General features: G+C 38.7%; 1 protein-coding gene across 3 annotated transcripts in view; it reads left to right on the top strand.

Moving 5' to 3' along the window:
- Window positions 1-18,759, top strand: part of PLSCR4 (phospholipid scramblase 4) — a 44,152-nt gene extending 25,393 nt beyond the window's left edge. For all 3 annotated transcript variants that reach the window (XM_046638885.1, XM_046638877.1, XM_046638893.1), the window contains 6 exons: window positions 6,131-6,366; window positions 9,890-9,932; window positions 10,860-11,086; window positions 14,062-14,223; window positions 15,591-15,749; window positions 16,666-18,759. In XM_046638885.1, the coding sequence (XP_046494841.1) occupies window positions 6,131-6,366; window positions 9,890-9,932; window positions 10,860-11,086; window positions 14,062-14,223; window positions 15,591-15,749; window positions 16,666-16,725 (887 nt within the window). In that variant the 3' untranslated portion in view covers window positions 16,726-18,759. The remainder of the gene's footprint in view (window positions 1-6,130; window positions 6,367-9,889; window positions 9,933-10,859; window positions 11,087-14,061; window positions 14,224-15,590; window positions 15,750-16,665) is intronic.
- The last annotated feature ends 4,048 nt before the right edge of the window (window positions 18,760-22,807 follow it).

Genomic DNA, 22,807 nt, shown 5'->3' with positions numbered 1-22,807 from the left:
TACATGCTCTCCTCAGAGGTCTGGGTAATACTCATGGTTTCATTTGCCTTTAACAACTTATGAAGCTCTTATCCCCTGCCGGTATCCATCTCCTTCCTCTAAGCTTACATTTCTAACTGCCTGTAGTCACTTCCCCTGGGTGACCCTGGACTCAGACTCAATGATCTTCAATCCGACTTTGGTGTTTTGCTCCTGAATACATACCTTCTAAATTTTCTGTACTCTAGAGATGCAGAGAGACCCTAGTCAGAAACTTGAGACTCTTTCCTTGCCGCCAGTCTGTTTCTAAGACAATGTTGTCTCTTGAGTGTCGATTATTATTTCTCCACTTTCTGCTCCTTTCATCTCAATCAAACTTCCTTGCCTTCCGTCCGGACTCCTACAGGCATGTCCTGCCTAATCTAACCTTCTCATTCACAAAGGTTCTAAGTGTAAAACTAATCACTCCACTTTCCATTTTATCCGCATACAGTTCAAGTTCTTTGCACAGAGTGTAGGTCTTTCCTAATTCTCACTCCCTCCCCACCTCCTTTCTAGCCTTGTCTACTAAATCTCCACACGTGGCCTTTAATCCCGCAGGACTGAGCCTCCCCTGTGCGACGGCTCGCTTTGCACCGGTTCTCTCTGTAAAACCTTCGCCCATCACGGAAGTGCTGTCTAGGTCTAATGTGTCAGCATTTCATCATGGGGGACCTCCTTTGCCTGGGTTAGGTGTCCTTCCTTTCTAATCCCTTCACACCTCATGCTTCTACTTATGGTTACAGCAATTACTCACTTCATGATAATCAATGACTTTTTCTCATAAATATGTGTATCCTTCACAGAATTGGATGTCCCTAAAAACAGATGTGTCTTTGAACATCTTTCTGTCGCTGGTTGCAAGCACACAGCTGGTCCTTGAAATGGGCTTGAGGAATGCTTCCTAGATAAAGAAATGTTTGATTTATCTCATAGCCTTACTTTCAGATAGTTTTAGGAGAAATGGCTTCATAATTCATGACTTTTATGAGTGGGATTTTTACGTGTAACCAAAATGTCCCAGACCTCATCAGCTTCAAAAGCCACTCTTCCCTTTAATGCCCGAATCACTGGAATCTGAGCCTCTGTCCAGTTTGCCTGACAGGAAGTGCCATCTTTGCTTTATTTCTCATCCCAAAGAACTTCTTCGGCAATGTCCTTTCCTGCTGGTGGCTGGATTTCTCAGCATTGGCTGAGCCCAGACCACTGCTTGGCCTCTAGGCTCGTCACCTCTTGCTGTCCTGAGACCAGCTTTCTGCTGGCTAAGCTATTTTTTCCTGTACTGTGTTGTCCCCTGGGAGGTGGGGGATGTGCAGAACCTAAGAATTTCAGGACTTGAAGATAGCGGCCAGCTAGAGTTCCCCTTCCAGTCTACGGTTCCAAGGCTCCCCGCAGAATCCTGTTCTGGATATTCCTCTTCCCAGCCTCTGATCTAGGGAGAGTGTTAACATAATTTATTTGAGGATGCTTGTGTTTTAGTTCTGACTCTGCCATATATTAGGTATTGACCTTTGAGCAAGTCACTTAACCTCCTTATGCCTCAGTTTCCTCCTCTGTAAATGAAGGACAATAAGAGTACCTACCACATAGGGTTGATGTAAAGATCACAAGATTTAATACCTGTAAAGTACTTAGAACACTGCCTGGCACATAAGAGCTCAGTAAGTGTTAGCTATTATCATGTTAGTTTTTTTTAATAGTCAATGTAGCTCCCTTTAACAGGAGTTCCAGATCTGCCTGGTTTCTAGGACCCAGGAGAGCAGCATCTCCACTTTACCTTACTCTCTCAAGTCTTTTTCCTTCTGCAGAAGTGACCTTTTTCAAGAACAGCGGCCAGTGGAACCATCCACATTTTTCAGGAGATATCAGTCCCTGCCCTATACAGCTGTGAGCATTGCTTTTTGGTTACAGAAAGATACCAGATTACCTAGTCTGTTGACCCACGGTGCCCATGGCCTGGGTGACCTAGGGAAATGTGGCACCATTTGTGGAGCTTCGTCATCACAGCCAAGTTGGGCTTCCACTATCCAGTCTTGTTCCCTGTAGCCTTCTTACCTGGACATGAGGTGGATCTTGGCTTCTCATACCTCTTGCTGTCATCTGCCCAATAATTCTTGAGCAGATATACAAGAAAACACAGATATATGCACCTACATACACTATAAGAACAAACAGTAATTTTCAGAAAGAACCTACAGTTTAACCTATATTTAGGTCAGATTCCTTTTTTCCTCAAGGAGGGAATCCACAGAGAATGATCTCCAACCGTGGTGAAAACAAGCTCCTGTGTAATTATACATCACAGTTTTGTGACATTGTCTCCATCTTTTCCATTCCAGAATAGAATCTTTCCTCTCTTTACATTGGTTAAATCAAAGGGTCTTTAAATCAGTGGCTTTCAAAAATTCTTGATGATAATTTACTATGACCCACAATAAACAATACATATATATTTGTATTTACTTATATATGACCAACACAAATTTCACTGAGCAGTACTCAATATGGTGTGTATACAGCACACGGGCAGTATAGTATTTTCTATTTTATTTTAGTTCAGTCTAGTCAATTTTATTTATAAAAATTGCAGTTGTGAATCATTAAATTGATTTCACAGGCACAAATCTCTCTACCATTTTAAAACACTGAGTTAGAACAATGTTCCTCAAACTTAGTTGTTGATGAGAATTAATGAGATAGCTGTACTTGTATTGGACAAAATATACTTTAAGACAAAAATTGTTATTAGAGATAAAAGACATTTCATAATAATAGAAGTGTCAATCCATCAAGAAGACATAACAATTGTATACATATACATATACCTAAAAACAGCTCCAAAATACACAAAGCAAAAACTGACCAAACTAAAGGATGAAATAGATAATTCAATAAATTAATTGGAGACTGCAATACCCCACTTACGATAATGGATAGAACAACTAAGGAGACGATCGAGAAGGAAATAGCAGCGATAAACAACACTATAAACCAAAATAGACATAAGAGACATGTATAGAACACTCTACCCAACAATAGCAGAATATACATTCTTCTCAAGTGCACATAAGACATTCTCCAGAATAGACCTCATGGTTAGGCCATAAAACAAGTCTCAATAAATTTAAAACAACTGAAATCATACAGTTTATTCTGCCACAATGAAATAAAGTTAGTAATCTATAATAATAGAAGGAAATTTGGAAAATCATTAATATTGGGAAATTAAACAATACACTCCTAAATAACCAAAGAGGCAAAAAGAAATCACAAGAGAAATTAGAAAATACTTTGAGATGAATGAAACAAAAACACAATATACCAAAGCTTATGGGATGCAGCTAAAGCAGAGCTTAGAGGGAAATTTATAGCTGTATAAACCTACATTAAAAAAGACAAAAGATCTCAAATCAGTAACCGAACTTTCCACCTTAGAAATAAACCAAACCAAAAGCAAGCAGGAGGAAACAACTGAGATTAGAATAGAAGTAAATGAAACAGAGAAAAGAAAAACAATAGACATAATCAACAAAACCAAAAGTTGGTTCTTTGATAAGATCAACAAAGCCAGACTGACCAAGAAAAAATAGACTCAAATTATTAAAGTCAGGAATGAAAATGGAAACATTACTAACAACCTCACAGAAATTAAAATGTATTATAAGTTAAAACTATGAACAATTGTATGCCAATAAATTAGAAAATCTATATGAAATAAACAAATTCCTAGAAAGACGCAAGCAACTGATACTGACACAAGAAGAAATAGAAAACCTGCATAGACCTATATAACAAGTAAAGAGATTGAATTAATAATTTAAAAATTTCTGACAAAGTAAAGCTCAGGCCCAGATGGCTTCATTAGTGAATTCTACCAAATACTTAATTAGGATTTTAATACTAACCCTTTACCAAAAAATGGAAGAAGAGTGAAAGCCTCCCAACTCATTCTATGAGGCCAGTATCACCCTATTAGCAAAATCAGACAAGACATTACAAGAAATGAAAATTACAGACCAATATCTCTTATAAATATAGATGCAAGGGCTGGCCCTGTGGCATAGTGGTTAATTTTGTGTGCTCTGCTTCAGTAGCCTGGGGTTCACAGGTTTGGATCCTGAGTGTAGACCTAGCACCACACATCAAGCCATGCTGTGGTGGCGTCCCACATACAAAATAGAGGAAGACTGGCACAGATGTTAGCTCAGGGACAATCTTCCTCAAGCAAAAAGAGGAAGATTGGCAACAGATGTTAGCTCAGAGCCAATCTTCCTCACACACACACAAAATATATATAGAGAGAGAGAGATGCAAAAGTACACAACAAAATACTAGCAACGTGGTAACCAAATCCAGCAACATATAATAAGGATTATATAACATGCCCAAGTGGAGTTTATCCCAAGAATGAGATGTTGATTTATCATATGAAAATCAATCAATATATGGACCATATTAATGCAATATAGGGCAAAACCCACATGATCATAATCAATAGATGTAGAAAAAGCATTCAATAAAATGAAACATCCTTCATGATAAAAACTCTCAACAAGCTAACAATAGGGGGGAATTTCCTCACCATAATGAAGGGCATCTATGAAAAACCCACAGCTTAACATCATAGTTAATAGTAAAAGCTGAAAGCTCTCCCCATAAAATCAAGAGAAGAGAGGATATTCCCTCACGCCACTTCTAGTCAACGTTGTACTAGAGGTCCTAGCCAGGGCAGTTAGGCAGCGGAAAGTAATGAAAGTCATCCAGATTGGAAAGGAAGAAGCAAAACTCTATTTGCAGATCACATGATCTTACATATAGAAAATCCTAAAGAACATGCGCGCACACACACACACACACACAATTAGCACTAATAAATGAGTTCAGCAGTGGGAGTGTAAAACAGTGAAGCCACTTTGGAAAATCATTTAGCAATTCCTCAAAAAGTTAAAGCAGATTTCAGTCCTCAGTATATACTCAAAAGAATTGAAAACATATGTCTACACCAAAACCTGTACACCAACGTTCACAGCAGTTATTTGTAACAGCCAAAATGTTGAAACAACCCAAGTATCCATCAACTGATTAATAGATACATAAAATCTGATATATCCATACAATGGAATATTACTTGGCCGTAAAAAGGAATGAAGTACTCCAAATATGTGCTACAACATGGATGCACATTGAAGGTATGATGTTAAGTGAAAGAAACCAGACACGAAGGCTGCATGTTACATGATTTCATTTATATGAAATGTCCAGATTAGGCAAATCTGTAGAGACAGTGGTTTCCAGGGGCTGGGGCAGAAGATGGAGAATGACTGCTAATGGGTGTGGACTTTCTTTCTGGGAAAATGAAACTGTTCTGGAGTTAGATAGCAGTCATTAACAGCACCCTGTTGAAGTTAAGTAGACTTACTGTCTTTGTGACCTTAAACAATGATAACAATAAACATAATAAAAATTTACAGTGCTGATTATACGCTAGGGCTTGTGCTAATCTTACTACAACCTAATGAAGTAGGTATATTATAATCTTCAAAGGAGAAACCTAATACACAGAGAGGCTAACATGTTACTTGATGTCTCAAACCTTATTTCCACACCTCTGAAATGGGAATAATTATCTCATAAGGTTTAAGAGGATTAAATAAGATAATATGTAAATCTCCTCAGTACCCTGTTGGTATGTGGTATACATTCAGAAAATGGAACTTCTGGGGGGCTGGCCCAGTGGTGCAGTGATTAAGTGCGCACATTTCTCTTCTCAGCGGCCTGGGGTTTGCTGGTTCAGCTCCCGGATGCAGACATGGCACCGCTTGGCATGCCATGCTGTGGTGGGCATCCCACGTATAAAGTAGAGGAAGATGAGTACGGATGTTAGCTCAGAGCCAGTCTTCCTCAGCAAAAAAAAGAGGAGCATTGGCAGCAGTTAGCTCAGGGCTAATCTTCCTCAAAACAAAAATAAATTAAAAAAAAAATAAAATGGAACTTGTTATTTTTTAAGTGAATGTTGTGTGATCTATATTATCTTCATTTAAAAAATCATGCTAACTTCCAATATATTATAGTGTTGATAGTGTGTAACACTTTTATTTGTTTTTGAACACAGGGCCCCCTGGACCAGCTGTTCCTCCACCTGCCGGCTGCCCAGGAGGCTTGCCTATGAGATTCTACAGTCCACAGCAGCCCAGTACCTTCCCCTTGTACCAGCCAACTAGTGGTATTGATCCTATCCAGTACCAGCCTGGCAAACATCCTATGCCAAATCAGTCGGCTCCAATAACATGGATGCCAGGACCAACTCTTATGCCAAACTGTCCTCCTGGTCTGGAATGCTTAGCCCAGGTACTCCACATAAATCCAAATTATTTTCTTGTGAAGTGTGACTGATCTGACAAGAAGAGACAAAAGGCTAGATAGATAGAGAGTGATGGGTCAGTGATGACACATGTCCAGTTTGTGAGACTGTAGGAATGGTACTACGAATATCAGAAATGTGAAGGAGGAGCAAAGAGGAGAGGAATATTTTTGGTGGGATGAGTATGGTTTTCTAAAGGATGTATGCTGAATTTTAAGACAATCAAGATGTCCTGTTGAAGGCAGTTTAAAAAACAGGAACCAGTTTAAAACACAGGAACCAACCAAAAACTATCAAAGATGCTAATTGAGGTGTCATTTGCTTAGAAGTAGAGTTAACGTCAAGAAAAACAGCATAAAAAAGAACAGAACAGTAGACACTGAGTGAACTATGGAGGGCTTCAGCCCATTGCTTTTTCTCACCAGCCATAATTTTCATTAGCCATTCCTGCCACTCCCCAACCATACAGTGTAAGTAAAAGTAGCGAACCCGCCAAGGATGTTGCTTCAGACCAAGTTCCAGAGAACTCCTTCCCACAGTACAGTGACTTCTTATTTTCTGTCTTTTTAGACATTCTGGAGCCACCAGGACATTCAGATCAGAAACTGGGCCAATATGTCAAATTGATGTACCAAATGGTATTGTTTAAAAACACATGTCAGAAACTAAAAAGAAAAAAATACTTAATGAAAATAAGATAAAGCTAGTATTAGAAAGCCCTTAGAAGCAATTGAGTCATTGTTTTGCTTTTAGAAGAAGGAAGTGTTGGAATACATTCTAAGCAGCGGACTTGCCAGTTCAATACGTGTCTCCCCACATGGTCAGCCAGATCTTCCTTGGGGTTGACATATTTCTCTTCTCAGCTTTATACTTTGATAGAGACCCTGTTAATCCTATGCATTGAGAGCCATTGGTACAATGTTATAGTGCGGATATTTAAAGCCAATACAGTTGCATAAGAAAAACTGAGATTGTACGTGAGCCAAAAATTTTATTAAGTTATTGTTTTGGCAAAATATTCACAAAATACAAAGCCAGTTATTCAGGTACACAGTCCTAGAGGAAACCCCTACATTATTTCAGAAGCTTATAAAATGTTTATCGTTAAGTTTAGAAGGTCTGTTTTTTATACTTGATGATAAATATGGAAATCGTCCTTAGAAATCCAAGATCTGGAGTCATTTCTCTTTTAAAAATGTGAAGCTGTAATATGCATTTAAATATTTTTAAAATGTTTTTTTAAATTTCATCTATTATTCTGACGGAAGTTAAATGAACATATTTTATGAATTCTATTTTCTCTTTCAGGAAGGTTTTGAATTAAAACATTAAATGAAAAAAGAAACAAAACAGATTTGGAGCCAGACAAACCTGGTTTCTAATTCTAGCTCCACTTCCTCTTCACTGTACAACCTTGAGGAACCTTCCTGACCTCTTGGTGCTTGAATTTCATCATCAGCAAACTAGTACTAGCAATACGTACCTTATTACATTGTTAGGAGAATTTTTAACGAAATGAAGTTTGTAATGTGCATGCTAGTTTGGGCACCCAGGGCCCACCCAATGGGTGATCGCTGTGTGGATGTTATTTGTTGAAATACCTTATATGTGATTGGAAGACCCAGAGCCAATCATTCTCTTTATCATGTTCTTTATCTTAGTGTTTTTGCAATCTCAGGTGCAGATTACGTGAATCTTTATCAGGACTATCAAAACTCCGTAGCATCCAAAGTAGCAGGATTCTGTTCTTTCTGGAGTGTTGGCTTGGTCCGTGACTCCAGCAAATTGTTAGAGAACTGCTCCTAACAGCTGTAGTGTCTTACTGGGTAAACTTCATCTGCACTAACGGGCATCATTTCTTTAGAATATTTTGCTCAGTAGTACACGCTTTTACCAAGAAATGAATATTTTTACTTTTTACTTCTAGATTTTAACATCCTGGATTTTCATTTATTTATTTATTTTTTTAAGGAAAATTAGCCCTGAGCTAACATCCATGCCCCATCTTCCTCTATTTTATGTGGGATGCCTGCCACAGCATGGCTTGCCAAGTGGTGCGGACGTGGGTCTGCATGGGTATCCCACCCGGCGAACCCTGGGCCACACAAGTGGAACGTGTGCACTTAACCACTGCGCCACAGGTCCAGCCCCCATCCTGGATTTTTTACAGAGACTATAAACCACCTTAGTGGCCATTTTTGGTATTTTATAAGACATTTCTAGAGCACCTCACCTGATTGTGTTTTTATACAAGAAAAAGCTTTTAATGGAGGAAAGATTGTATCATCTCTATAACCTCCTGTAATAAGTCATACCACAAAACATCCATGTCCAGTTATTTCTCATTTTACTTGTTACCATATTCATGTATTTTTCATTAACCAACGTATTTAATGAATGTTTGGTGAAATACGGCATTTCAGGGAGTATTCTGGGCTCAGGGGTTAGGAAAGATCTAATTATATTATCTAAAATTATATAAATATGATTAGTCCGACTTCAAGGAGGTTTCTTTTTTTCTGCTAGAATGTTCTCAAGTTTAACAGATAATAGGCCCCTTAGACTGTCTGTAGAGTGATTCTTAAGTAAAGTTAAGGTAGAAGTTTATCTAATGGTATTCCCAACCTCCCTTTTCAGGAGATCCCGTCCCAGAATGTTTCCTCCCCTCTGCCCTAACCCTTCACATGTTTCCTGCCTTCATGGACCCTCCTTTTATTAAGGATGCAACTAGGGAAGACCCTGGCATTAGTAGCTCAAGTGAATAGAATTCAGTGTGTTAACCTTCTCCAGAGGTACCTGTAAGACACAGTCATGCGCCACATAATGATGTTTCCATCAATGACAGAGCACGTATACAACAGTAGTCCCATAGATTAGTACCATATAGCTTGGGTGTGTAGGAGGCTGTACCATCTAGGTTTGTGTAGGTACACTCTATGATGTTCCCACAATGAAATTGCCTGAGTCATTTCTCAGAAGGTATCCCTGTCGTTAAGTGATGCACGACCGTAATATAAAACTGGACACTCCTGTGTGAGGTCCACCCTGGCGAATTCGCTCTCTGTAAGTCCACTGAGAAAACTGCTTTCACTATGGCTTGTCTGTGTTAAAACATACTGAACTTCCTGAGCAACTCCAGTCTGGGTGACATGTCAGAGAGATCAGTGAGTAGGGACTGAGCTAGGAACGAGCTATGCCAACACAGGTTCTTCTAGATGCTATTACTGTAGCGGGAAGATGATTTTCTGATATACCAGGCAACTGTTTATCTTTTAAAGTAGCACTCGAGAAAAGTGGTTTTCCTGTCCAGACAGCTCTGCTAATAACCATCTGATGAGGTGCAAATGGGCTAATTTCACTGGATAAAAATTTTTTTGATTGTATTCAATTTCAAAAATATATTTTAGTATCAACTGATGCATTTTAATGTCTCATCAGTTTCTTTTCTAATGCTGACTTGATTTAATTCTGATATTTCTCTCTCCTAATTGCTTTGTTCTATCCCAACAGTTGGACAACATACACGTTCTTCAGCATTTTGAGCCTCTGGAAAGTATGTACAATTTTGTAGTGTCCAGCAGTATGTGAATCAGGTGGAAATTTGCATTATCCAGTATCTAGTTGCTTATTTGTATTGATCACTTTTTAGTAGTGGAAAGAGAGAAGACTTTTCTCTATTACCCTTTCTTCAAGAAAGTAATTGTTTTGTGCAATTTTATCCATTTATATTTCAGATGTAAGCTCTTAGACTTGAAAAGGACTTATACTTTATCTGGTCACCCCCATATCCCTTACCCACCCCCTCTGCTTCCTGTTCACTTTTCATGCACGAGAAAAAGAGACAGCCAAAGCCTAAATGAGCTAGCCAGGGGCACCATAGTCAGCTTAGCAGTGATAGAGCTAGAGATAGAATCCAAGTCTGCTGAATTCTTGTCCAGTGCCCTTGCTTTGGAAGTAAGAAGAAATCGCAGTAATCACAATGCCCGTTCTCAGTTCATCCTCACTAGATTCCTCATGTCCCAGGCGTACGCATTCATGACCAGCACATAGAGCCTTTGACTTTCCTTGGCTCATTTTCTTATTTGCAGTTAGCAATGACCCTCACCATCTCAGCATAGTTCATGAGCTGATTCATTTATGGTCCAATGTATAATTTTATTTAAATAGTTTTATATTTAAAGTTTTCTGAATTTAGGTACTCCAAGAATACTTTTTGAATCTTTGCTTTTGTGTGGAATAGGTTTTAAAATTATTTTATATTGAGCTTCTTAAAAGAAATGTTTTAAATTTTCAAAATAACTTAAGTACTTACAGGGCATATGAGTTACTATCTTTATGTTCTAATCAACTGCGTATATTTCACCTGAAATTTTTAAAAAACTATTTCGTTTTAAGCCCCTGAAAAACGCTACAAAAGGACTTCTTGAGGCCCATTTTAACTGCTTCTAATTTAAGATGGCTTTCTCATTTTATTTTTTAGAGGTGACAGGTTTTGAAACTAATAATAGATATGATATTAAAAATGACCTGGACCAGATGGTGTACATCGTAACTGAAGACACAGATGACTTTACCAGGAATTCTTACCGGACGCTAAGGCCCTTCGTCCTCCGGGTCACTGACTGTGGGGGCCGAGAAATCATGACAATGCAGAGACCTTTCAGATGCACCTGCTGTTGCTTCTGCTGTCCCTCCGCCAGGCAAGAGGTCAGAGAGCAGAAGTCTAATCCATTGTTTCTTTCTGTTCCACCTCTTCACGGCATGGCTGTGCTCCTTCAAAAACTACACAGGAGGGGACTTTCACTGGCTCTGCCAGTCAGAATGAGAGAAGATAGTGGGGAGGGAGGAAGCCAAATTGTCTCCCCTACAGAAAATCACACAGGACTTTTTCTTGTGGGTTCATGTCTCTTGCTAGTTGGTGGGTCAAACTGATAGAACACAATTCTGTCAGTTTTGTCTCCTGAATTAGAAATTTACCTATCACCTAGAACAGATTTATCTAAATATAACTATGTATCCCCAGATAAGGTGATACTAAGCACAAACATGTGCTTTTAGAATCGGAAGAGACTTGAGATAACTTTACACTATGCATCATAACCCATCCCTTGCTACAGGGAAAGAAAGCGTGGTACAAAAGGTGGCAAAGTGCCTGAGGATGGTGTTACACTTTACCGAGCACTGGGACCAGAGTGCGCGTGCGCTGGCTTCCAGTCGGGTTACTCTTCTATGACCTGTGCAGCTCTAGGAAAGTTGTTTGCTGCAGGGAAAAGAAAAGCAATTTTAGAGAGAGGTCCAAGAGAATTTGAATTTCACTTATGCCACATACTTAAATTTGGCCAGTTTACTTAACCTCTTTGAGCTTCAGTGTTCTTATACACAAACTGGGCAGAACAATACCCTTTAGGATTACTGGGATATTTAAATGATATGCGAGGTACTAGTGCTTACAATGGCAGTTTTTTTTACAGCCCTCTCTGTGCCTTGATTTATTCACCTGTAAACTGAAGATATTAATAGTACCCATCTCAGAGGATGATTGTTTTGAGGACTAAATACTAAATAAATGTCAACTGCTTAGCACAGTGTCTGGCAAACAGTGTAGCTCAATGAATATTAGCTAGTGTTGTCAGATAGCTTTCTTCTTTTCATTCTTGTCTTTGTAATATTAGCCTTATATTTAAGGTGAACCTCTACCTCATATCCTTGATGCTGTCAACCCAAGTAACCAATAACCATTCTATAGATAGGAGAGAGAAGGTAAGTCAAGCTGAGGATTATAACCTGGGAGAGCAGCCTTCACAAGGGAAGAAAGCGCTCTGGGGAAGCGGTTTTCAGTACAGTTTTATATCTTTTTAGAACAAAAAGCGTACATCAAACACGCCCAGGATACATATTCATCAAGTTTCAAAGAGATATTCAGCTGCAAATTACCAGGTTAACATGACCCTGATGTCTGGGAAAGGAAACTTATCATCAGGAGTGCTGATACTGGCGTCAAGAAAGGAAGCATGCGTCCTTATCTTAAGGGTGCATTCTTTTCCTTTGAGATGTTTAATGCGTTCTTTACTTTAATGGTTAAAACAGATGTACAGTGTATGTTTGATAGGCCATAAGTCAGGCTTCTTTAGTTCAAACCAAATCAGTTTAAGCAAGAATAGTTACCCCGTATACCTCCATATGTGAACATCTCTTGTCAATTGCATGGTAGGCATTTTTCGTCATATTTATGAGTCGAACTTAGTAAATCAAAGCCTCTAAGTGCAGCCTTCCAAGATTATAGGAAGCCAGCATAGAGTAGATAAAATTAAAATTACAACCTTAGTCCAATGCATAGAATTTTTGTCCCACAACTTATCTAGATTTTTTTCTGATTTCTCCAGTTTTGCTTGTATTCATGTGTGTGTGTGTGTGTATTTAGTTCTATGCAGTTTTGTCAGCTGTGTAGATTCCTGCATCCACCACCACAATACAAATACCAAACAGTCCAATTACCACAAAAAAACCTTTTTATAACCACACCTCCCTCGGCCTCCTCTTCATCCCTAACCCCTGGAAACTACTAATCTGTTCTCCATCTCTATAATTTTGTCATTTCAAGAATGCTATATAAACAGAATCATAGAATATGCAACCTTTTAGGATTAGCTTTCTTCACTCAGTGTAATTACCTTGAGATTCATACAAGTTGTTACATATATCAACAGTTCGTTTCCTTTTATGGCTGAGTAATGTATCACGGTATGATTTTTTTTAAGCAATTTATTTGTATACAGTTTTGATTTTTTATCTTTTAGGCCTAAACTTGTATGAGATCTCAATCCTAGGAAACTATCAAATTTATATGTTTGTATATATGTGCGAATGTATATATGTGAACAGTAATATCTTGATCTGACAGTTCATGAAGCTGTATAGTCCTGCCCCATGGTGAGACCCAGGGGACTCGAGATTCTTAGGAGAGTATATATGACGCCAGAGAAATCATCAGTAGAACTTTTACTTTGGGCTTTTACCAAATAATTTAATTTTATGACTCTTTTGTTACTAAATATGAAGATCTAAGTTCTTCACAAGAGAATATTGTAAAGATAATTAGCTAAAAGAAGGTAGTGGACAATATTTTAAAACTCTTTGAAAATAGCTTTATATTCCCATACACACTTTCTGTTGTTTTTACAATATACAATTTTTAAAATGCTTCGTTTCTCTTTTATTTTCTACGATAATTGTCATGTCTGAAGATTTAAATCTAAGAAGTTAGCTTGTTGCTTTTTCATGGGTTATTCCAGAAGACATGAGACCCCTAGATCAGAGACAAAGAACTTTATTACTGCACAGTAAGCAGCATGAGCATCAGCATGTTGTGTAGGTCCGCTTGTCTTTAAGTTGTAAGGGGTTGACTCAGGAGCCCAGGCAGATGCTACATGTATAGCTGAGGACAACTGAGCTTAGAGAACTGGTCATTTTATAACTAACAGTAACTTTATCCCAAAGGGAAGCATGACCTCATCTCTCAAGGCTGTTCACTGAAATACAATGTAAGAACCAGCCCAGGTGAAATGGAAGCCTCTCTCCCAAGGACCATTTCCCCAGTCCTTGAAATAAGAACATATCTATGTTGTGTGTATGTGTATATGTACGTAATCGCATCCTCGCCTCTGTCACTGCTTCACTTGCAGCTGGAGGTGCAGTGTCCTCCTGGCGTCACCATTGGCTTTGTTGCGGAACACTGGAACCTGTGCAGGGCAGTTTACAGCATCCAAAATGAGAAGAAAGAGAATGTGCTGGGAGTACGGGGGCCATGCTCAACCTATGGCTGTGGTTCAGATTCTGTTTTTGAGGTAAACAAATGTAAAAATAATGTTTCTACTATTTTTTCTGCATGTACTGACAGCCCTCAGAATGATCTGGTTTTAGGTGAATTTTCCATGCGAATGAATAAAGTAGTATGAGGAAAGAGTTAATTAACCAGTTGACATCAAATGATTTTCAAATAATTGTTAGTGGATTGCTTAATGTTTTCCAAAATGTGAGCTTCTTTTTCATGATTTCAGTGTTTGATAAAGGTAAGAAGAAATCACTTAAAACATTAAACCTGAGAGGGAATAGCTTGACCTAATCCATTCATTTTATTCTTGGCTGCATTTAATTAACCATTTTTACAAAGATTTCCAGGATCGGAATATAAGTCCTAAGTAATGAAAGTGCATACCGTATCACAGAACATAGAGAGCACCCCTGAGGTTATGCAAATTGCTTGTTTGCAGGATACAAGTCTATCCGCATCCTCAAGAAATAGGACAACACTGACAACATGGATAAAACGCAGAATAGGCTATGACATTTTCTCAGGAAATAGAAAAATCCTTTTGTTTTGCCTTTATCTCAGTGGCTACAGAATGATTGCTTATTCCCCTACAATTCTGACAAAGGAGATTCCTAGAAATCTTCTTAAAGAGTTCTTTCTGAATGCCTTGCAATTCAGCAAGACTCATCATTTAAAATTGCTCATTCAGGTAGTTCCTGTGACACGCAATAAATTTCCTTAGTTCTCATTTTACCTCACCATGTCATCAAGCATTGCTTGACAGAAGACCATTGTAGAGAAATAGAAACTGTCGATAAGCCAAATTTCAGGGGTAGATCTGTGGAGATTCTAATCACCAAAAGTTAGTATTTGACTATTTTCCTTGTGGCAAGTGCCAGGATCCCCCTTTCAGAAGCTGAAGCCCTTCAGATCCTGGTGTCCTTTAAGAAGACAGAGTGGATGAGGCCCACACAAGCTGGAGTGATTATAGGAAGTTTGACAAGTGCACAGAGCCATGCCTCCTTGCTTTTGATCCTGTGTTTCCCTCAACTGGAGGAGACACCCTCCCCATCCCTAATTCCCATCCTTTGGTATGTTGAAAAGAATTTCAAAATCAATGAAAATCATACCTCCTCTGACAGACTCCCCTAATAACTCATTTGAGGATGAAGCGAGAACACTGGCCTGAGATTATAAGATATATCACAGTTCAGTCATTAACCCGTTGCAAGGCATTAAGCCTTCTTGGACGTAATTTCCTATTTGAAGTTATATTATTACTGTATTCATTTCTTGCACTATGTTGATGCTATCTCAGTGTAAATGGCTTATAAAAAGAAGACTGAAACCTGTATTATAATATCTTTCAATCATCATAAAGTCACATTCTTGTCTCTCTAGGTCATATCCCTTGATGGTGTATCCAACATCGGCAGTATTGTTAGGAAGTGGAATGGTTTGTTATCTGCAATGGGCGATGCTGACCACTTTGAGATTCACTTCCCATTAGACCTGGATGTGAAGATGAAAGCCGTGATTTTTGGAGCTTGCTTCCTCATTGTAAGCCTTTTGCTTTTGAGTTATCTTGAGAGAATTATTCTTTCTGATGAGGAGTGGTGTAGTACAGTGGAAAGGAAATAAGCTTTGAAACTAGGCCAACTTCTGTTTCTGCCACTTACTGGTTACATGTTATGCAGAGTGTTTAACACTTGCAAGCCTCAGTCTCTTCTTCTCTAAAATGGAGATAAAAATAGTTATATTTTTCAGGGTTTTGAATATTAGCTATCATATGAGTAAAGGGGCCAGTAGAGTGCTTGGAAGATATTAGGCATCCAATAGGTGTAATGGTCATCATTGCCTGTATTTATCATTCTCACTATTTAAAGAAGCCTGTCCTATGATTTCTTAAGAACTAAGATAACTCTAAAGCTGATAGTCTTTTCCTCCACCTACTGCCCCTCTATCAGTGTACTCCTTGGTGGTGTACCATCCTTAGATTTATTAGGTACAATTCCCTTGCTGTATTTCTGACTAATTAATGGTTAGTATTCATAAGTTAAGCATAGAAATAGAATCCATAGCATTTACCTAAAAACCTAATTACCATATTGCAATTGGTATATTTAACATGTTTAATATTGATTTTCAAGTTTTTCTTCCTTTTAACAATGAAGCTTTAGTTAATTGGTACCCCAAGTGGAAAGCTTATTGGCCGCCAACAGCTTCAAGTTTGTAATTGCTACTGTTCGTACTAGATTCTCTTCAAAAAGATTTCTTTGTTCTTAACTGGAATGGGAGGATTACCTGCTACATTATAAAGGATAATATTTTATGCCTTGAATCTAATTATTTGTCTGCCTACCTACATATAATTCTATATTTATCTATCTATCTACATATAGTTGTATATTTATTTATCTACCTACATATAATTCTATATTTATCTATCTACATATAATTCTTTTTCCAATTTCAGGACTTCATGTACTTTGAAAGATCTCACCACAACGTTCATCAAGATAGATCGAGACAGTAAATCAGCAATTATAATTAATAAAAACAAATTTAGAGAAGTTGCTTGGGCTTATGGTCAATCCTCAATTATTTGCAAATACATTTATCTGTTTTTGCAGATTGCTTGTATTGGGTGTTACTTTCACAGGTGGGCTGAGAGTATAAGAGCAAGAACACTGTCTAACCACGTGTTTCAATTGAGTATCTGTCTCCTTGTCTATGTAGTAGACTAGGAGTTCACCCTGAGAGCACTATGACTCGTTAACCAGGTAAATGTATATACAATGAGCTTGAAAACACTTTATCGTGAGATAAGGGAAAATGCATCCCAGAGCTCTCACATTAATTGGTAGCGAAATGGTGGGGTTTTGCGAGCAATCCTTGAGGAGATAGAGTAATATGGTTTCCATCTCTAACACTGTCCTCTCCATCAACATGTCCAGTTACTGAAGACAAATTTGATTCCAGGTGAAAAGAACGATACTCTTCATCTTTAAAAACAAAAAGAAAGCAGACAGACATATTGTTTTACTGCAAAGGAAATTTTTACTTGGGCACATGTATCAAAACCTCTTTTTGCAAAGTTTATGAAAGTTTTGATGGAAATTTTGATTTTATTGTAAAATAAAACATGTTTTTTATGTGATAAGGTTTATATTTTCCATGTCTGTTCCCTCATTCACCAGCATGGACAATCAGGGGCTGCCTATATGTGGAGACAGGGTCAGACGATCAGGAAAAGAGGTGACCAGGGCCACAGCCAATCTAGATCACTGAGCAACTTAGAGACATCAGAGCCCCATGAGAAGCTTGCATTTAATGCATTTAACCTCTCTTGGTCACAAACACCGTATGGATAAAATACATTAAGCTGAATCTCTAAGATTGTCTGTTGAACTTTTGTATCTCATTTGATATGACACAGAGGATATAATTATTTTTTCTTTCAAGAAGTCCATGATAATCACCGTGCTGTTCTAATTGCAAGAGTTGGCGTTTTGTTTTTAAATTTTGAAATGTGACATTCTGTACAGCACTTTGTAAAAGCAAAACCTACAAATTCTGATACTGCTTAACATTGCTTTGCTGCTTTTTATTTCAATGATAGATAAATCTATATCTGTCAAAGAAAGTTCTAAAACACAGCAAGCATGCTACTTCTCTGGGATCTACAGCTTGTGAGTACAGATTATGTAGAATCAACATAGTTAAAGTATAAATTGTATGTGTTTGTGTTCACTAGTTAGAAGCAGAGTGTGTTAGTGAATACACTGATGAGTCAACTTGCAATTATTGCACTTCAGCTTCCTATCTGGACAAGGACTGTGTTCTTTCAACGCAGCCAGTACGTAGACTGGAGTGTATTCTTCTTCTGCTCCTTATTAAATAAAGCCAGCCCGAGTGTCCTTAGATGTGGTTATCCTCAGATGAGGGCCTTCGCTCACAGTTCTTATGGACGTGAAAAAAATGTGCCTCATTTTTAATGATAGTCATCTTTTCAAGGTAAAAGTTGTTTTACTTGGTTTCTTGTAATGTTCATTTTTATGTACTACTACCAGCTTTTTAAAAAAAGTGTAAAAGCTGCTGCTTTCTAAAATAATAATTACCTTATATTTGAAAGTGCAATTGCAGTCTTAAACAGACATGCATATTATTTCCTATAGTGATGTCTGACATTTTATGTAGAAAATCAGACAGTGTTCAGAAAGCTTATCTATGTAAACTTTCCACTTTTACTTGCCTACATGCCTTCATTCCAAGACCTGCTGCATAACACTAAGAAAAAATTATTTCCAGCATGATATTTTAAATTCCTGCTTAAAGTCTTTATGGTATTATGTCTCTTACAGTTATAATATCTTGTTCTTTAAAAATAATACCGTGTGTCTTACATTTTTATACCACAGTTCATATAATTTCTATATTTCTTAATGGGATTTCATTGTGTAAAATTGATCAGATTGATTAATAAAAACAAGCTATTCTCTCAAATTTGTGTTTCATGCTTCCTGATATTGTTTTTGGCTTTTAAATAAATGTGTGGTTTACAGTAAAATCCTGTTTTATTTTTTGATTTGTGATTGAGTCTTTGCTACAGACTGAATGTTTTATCCTCCCCCTCCCAAATTCATGAATTGCCCCAATGTGATGGCTTTAGGAGGTGGGACCTTTGGTAAGCGATAGGTCATGTGGGTGGAGCCCTCATGAATGGGATTAGTGCCCTTAGAATCGGCCAGCACCCTGATCTTGGACTTCCCAGCCTCCAGACTGTCAGAAATAAATGTTTGTTTAAGCCATGCAGTCTACAGTATATTTGTTACGGCAACCCAAACAGATTAAGACAGAAAGTGGGACTGAGAAGTGAGGGTGCTGCTGTAACACCTAAAAATGTGGAAGTGGCTTTGGAACTGGGCAATGGGCAGAGGCTGGAAGAGTTTTGAGGTGCGTGCTAGAAAAAGCCTAGAGTGCAGTGAATTGAATTTTAAAGATGATTCTGGTGAGAGCACAGAAAGAAAAGAGGAGAGCTAGAGAGAAAGCCTCAATATTCTTAGAGAATCCATAACTAATCCTGAACAGAATGTGGGTAGCAATGTGGACACTAAAGGCCATTTTGATGAGAAATGGAAATGAGATGGAAATGAGAAACCTGTTATTGGGAGCTAGAGGAGAGGTGATCCTGATATGAGCAATGGGCTCCCTCTGCTTGCCTCGATCTGAGCCAATTAATCACGACGAGTTAGGGATCAAGAGAGGAAGTTTAATTAGATTAGCTGGCTAATCAGAAGACAGGTGACTAATGTCTCAAAAACCCATCTTCAAGGTTTACAGAATCTTGAGGCATTATATAGGGAAAATGGGCAGTAAGGAGGGGGTCCAGGGATGTTGGTCTCCAGGCTTGATGGGCTCCAGGCATCACACTGTTCCATTCTTCTGTCAGCTGTGATGGATACCTTGTAGATGTGTTTCCCACCTGTGGTCACTTTGTTCCTGGAGAGAAACTCATAGAACAAAGTTTTAATTTATCAAGGTATCGGGGAGTACATACATAAGTGGAGGCCATAAATGAGGAGAGCATGTGAATTTTTTAGAGTATGTGCAGAGCAATGAGTAGTCACACAGAGGAGGGGCTGGGGCCATTTAGCAAAACAAGATGGCCTCACTTTTGCTCGCTTAACAATCCTTGTTATAAGGTGTCAAAGAACTTGACTGAATTGTCTTTATGTTGTTGATGCAAATAAACAGTAATCAATCTATAAATGAAAATTGAGGTGAGTTTAATGTATATAAACCAATTCTGAGGATTATAGCCCAGGAGAGCAGCCTCTCCCAGGGAAGGAAGCACTCTGGAGGAGCGAGGTGTACAGTATGGTTACATACAATTTTGGAACAAGGAACATACATCAAATATGACAGGAATATTTGAAAAGTACCAGGAATACATTTTTTTTTTCTTTTTACTACAGTCACAAGATGTTTTGCTACATAGCGCAGATCAATCTGACCCTGGCTTCTGGGAAGAAATACTTATCTTTAAAGAAATGCTGATGTTGGGGGAGGCCTCCATCGCTATCTTTAAAGGCTGCATCTTTGCTTCAGGACAGTGTAAATGTTTAAAGCAGATGTGCAATGCATGCTCGACAGGCCACGTCAGGCCACTCTGGAAAATAAGGTCTGGCCGAATCTGTTTTAAACCAAAATGCCTTCCTCATATACCTCAATATATTAACTTTCCTTATTGCTTTTCGTTTACTCCATCAGTGTTCTAGTGTTTTGTGGAAGCTGGGATTTGTGAGTGATGAAATTGGATATTTAGCTGAAGTGATTTCAAAGCAAAGTGTTGAAGGTTCAGCTTGTGTCTTCTGACTGCTTATGGGAAACTTCAAGCAGAAAGAAATGACTTAAAGATGGAATTGTTAAACAAAAAGGAAGCAGGATTTAAAGATTAGGAAAATTCTCAGCCTATCCATATTACAATAAATGAGACCACTAAGGGCGTGGACAAGGGACTGATAAAGAGATGGCATGGATCAGCCAAGAATTATTTTCCAAGACAATGGAAGAATGACCCCAAACAGGATTCAGAGATCAACAGAGCTGCTACTCCCATTGCAAGCCCCACTGCAAGGGCCTGGGGGGTGGAGCAGTTGAAAGGAGGGGCCACCAGCACTTGTGGGACGTTTGTGCAAGCTGCCTGGCACCACCTCACATGTTGGGCTCTGCTCTCTATATTTGTGCCATGCTTCTCCGCCACCCCAGATGGGGCTCTGGCAGGCCTCAGTGTGTCACGGGCTTCAGTGGCTGCCCCTCCAAAGGGCACAGGCAGCAAACTTTGCTGATGTCCGTGTGGTCTGGTCTCTGCCGACAGGGAGAGTGCAGAGGCCAAAGAGGCGTGGCTGCCTCCAGCTAGATTTCAAAAGATGGGGCCACCAGGGAGAAGCACAGGCTAAGGACCCCAGGCCCAGAGAGCCATGGAACGCAGACAGTCTCTGTGGGGCCTTCCTACTGAGCCCTGGGGGTGACATTGCCACCCCAGTGGGCCTAGAAGGCAGAGCATTGAGTCAAAGAAGATGATTCTTGAGCCTTAAGGTTTACTGTTGTTTGCCCTGTTCAGTCTTGGACTTACCTGGGACCTGTCACTCCTTTCTTCCTTCCTAGTTCTCCCTTCTGGAATGGAAATATCTATCCTCTGCCTCTCCCACCGTAGTAGTTTGGAAGCACATAACTTGTTCGGTTTGACAGGTTCACAGCTGCAGAGGAATTTGCCTCAGGATGAATCTTACCTTGAGTCTCACCCATACCTGATTTAGATGCTATTTAGATGAGACTTTGGACTTTTGAGTTGATGCTGGATCAAATTAAGACTTTTTGGCTGTTGGGATGGAATTTTTCTCGCATGTGAAAAGGTTATGAATTTTGGAAGGCCAGCAGCAGAATGCTATAGACTCAATGTTTGCGTCCCCCTCAAAATTCATGTTGAAATTTAATCCCTAATATGATGCTATTTGGAGGTGGGGCCTTTGGAAGGTGATTAAATGATGAGGGTAGAGCTCTTATGAATGGGGTTAGTGCCCTTATGAAAGAGATCACAGGGAGTTCCCTTGTCCCTTCTGCCATGTGAGGACCCAGTGAGAAGAGAGCCATCTGAACCAGGAAGCAGGCTCTCACCAGACATGGAAGCTGCCTGTGCCTTGATCATGGACTTCCAGAACAGTGAGAAGTAAACTTCTTTGTTTATAAACCATCCAATCTATGGTATTTTTGTTTTAGCAGCCCAAATGGACTAAGTCTTTGAATATGTTTTTTCCAAAGGGATTTTTGAATCAATTTCTTATTAATGATCAGGTTCATTCATGGTCCTTGCTTTCTTTTATAAGTTTAATACTAATAAAGTCGTTTCTGTAATATTCTGTAGTAACAGCTAGCTCCCTGATGTAACCCAGTTATTTATAAATGCTTATTTCTAGTTCAGTTATTTAAGGCAATTTAAATTTTATGTGTGATTTTAATGGCAGTATATCATGCAGGAAAGCTGTCAGAATATGTAACTGTCAGTGAGGGATGCATTTTAAAACAATTTTTCCTTATTGGCCAGATTTCCCAGAAATTTTACAAAAAGCTGGTTACCAGACTAGTTTGCTAGCTGGATTTTCCAACCAACTAGATGTTAAATTAAGTTCAAGTATAGAATAAGCAATGATTTCAGGGAATAGCATCCTGCCTCTCTCAGGACAGTTGGCCTCTTTTCAGTCTTTTTTATCCCAATGTTCAAAGTTTAATTTAATTTATATTAAAGATGCAAGCTTGGGAAACCCATAGGTCTGGGTTTAATAAACTAATACCAAATGCCTTTCTGGTATTACAAACAAAACCTTTTTGGCTAGTGATAGCTAATATATAAAATGGGTCTTTTCCCATTGGTTGACCTTCACAGAATACATTCTTCCATTGGCCTCTAGACCTCTTAAATTGTAAATCCCAGAAAAGAGAAAAACAGAATGATACATTCCAAGTGTAGTCAAAGTGAGGCAGCACAGGATGCTATATGGTAATGCTTAGCATGGTTAATAATAGCACATGTAAGCTTTCACTCAGTATCTGCCTAA

This window comes from Equus quagga, chromosome 1, assembly GCF_021613505.1.
Source record: "Equus quagga isolate Etosha38 chromosome 1, UCLA_HA_Equagga_1.0, whole genome shotgun sequence".
Taxonomy (NCBI): domain Eukaryota; kingdom Metazoa; phylum Chordata; class Mammalia; order Perissodactyla; family Equidae; genus Equus; species Equus quagga.
This window is presented reverse-complemented; position numbering and strand designations above follow the sequence as displayed.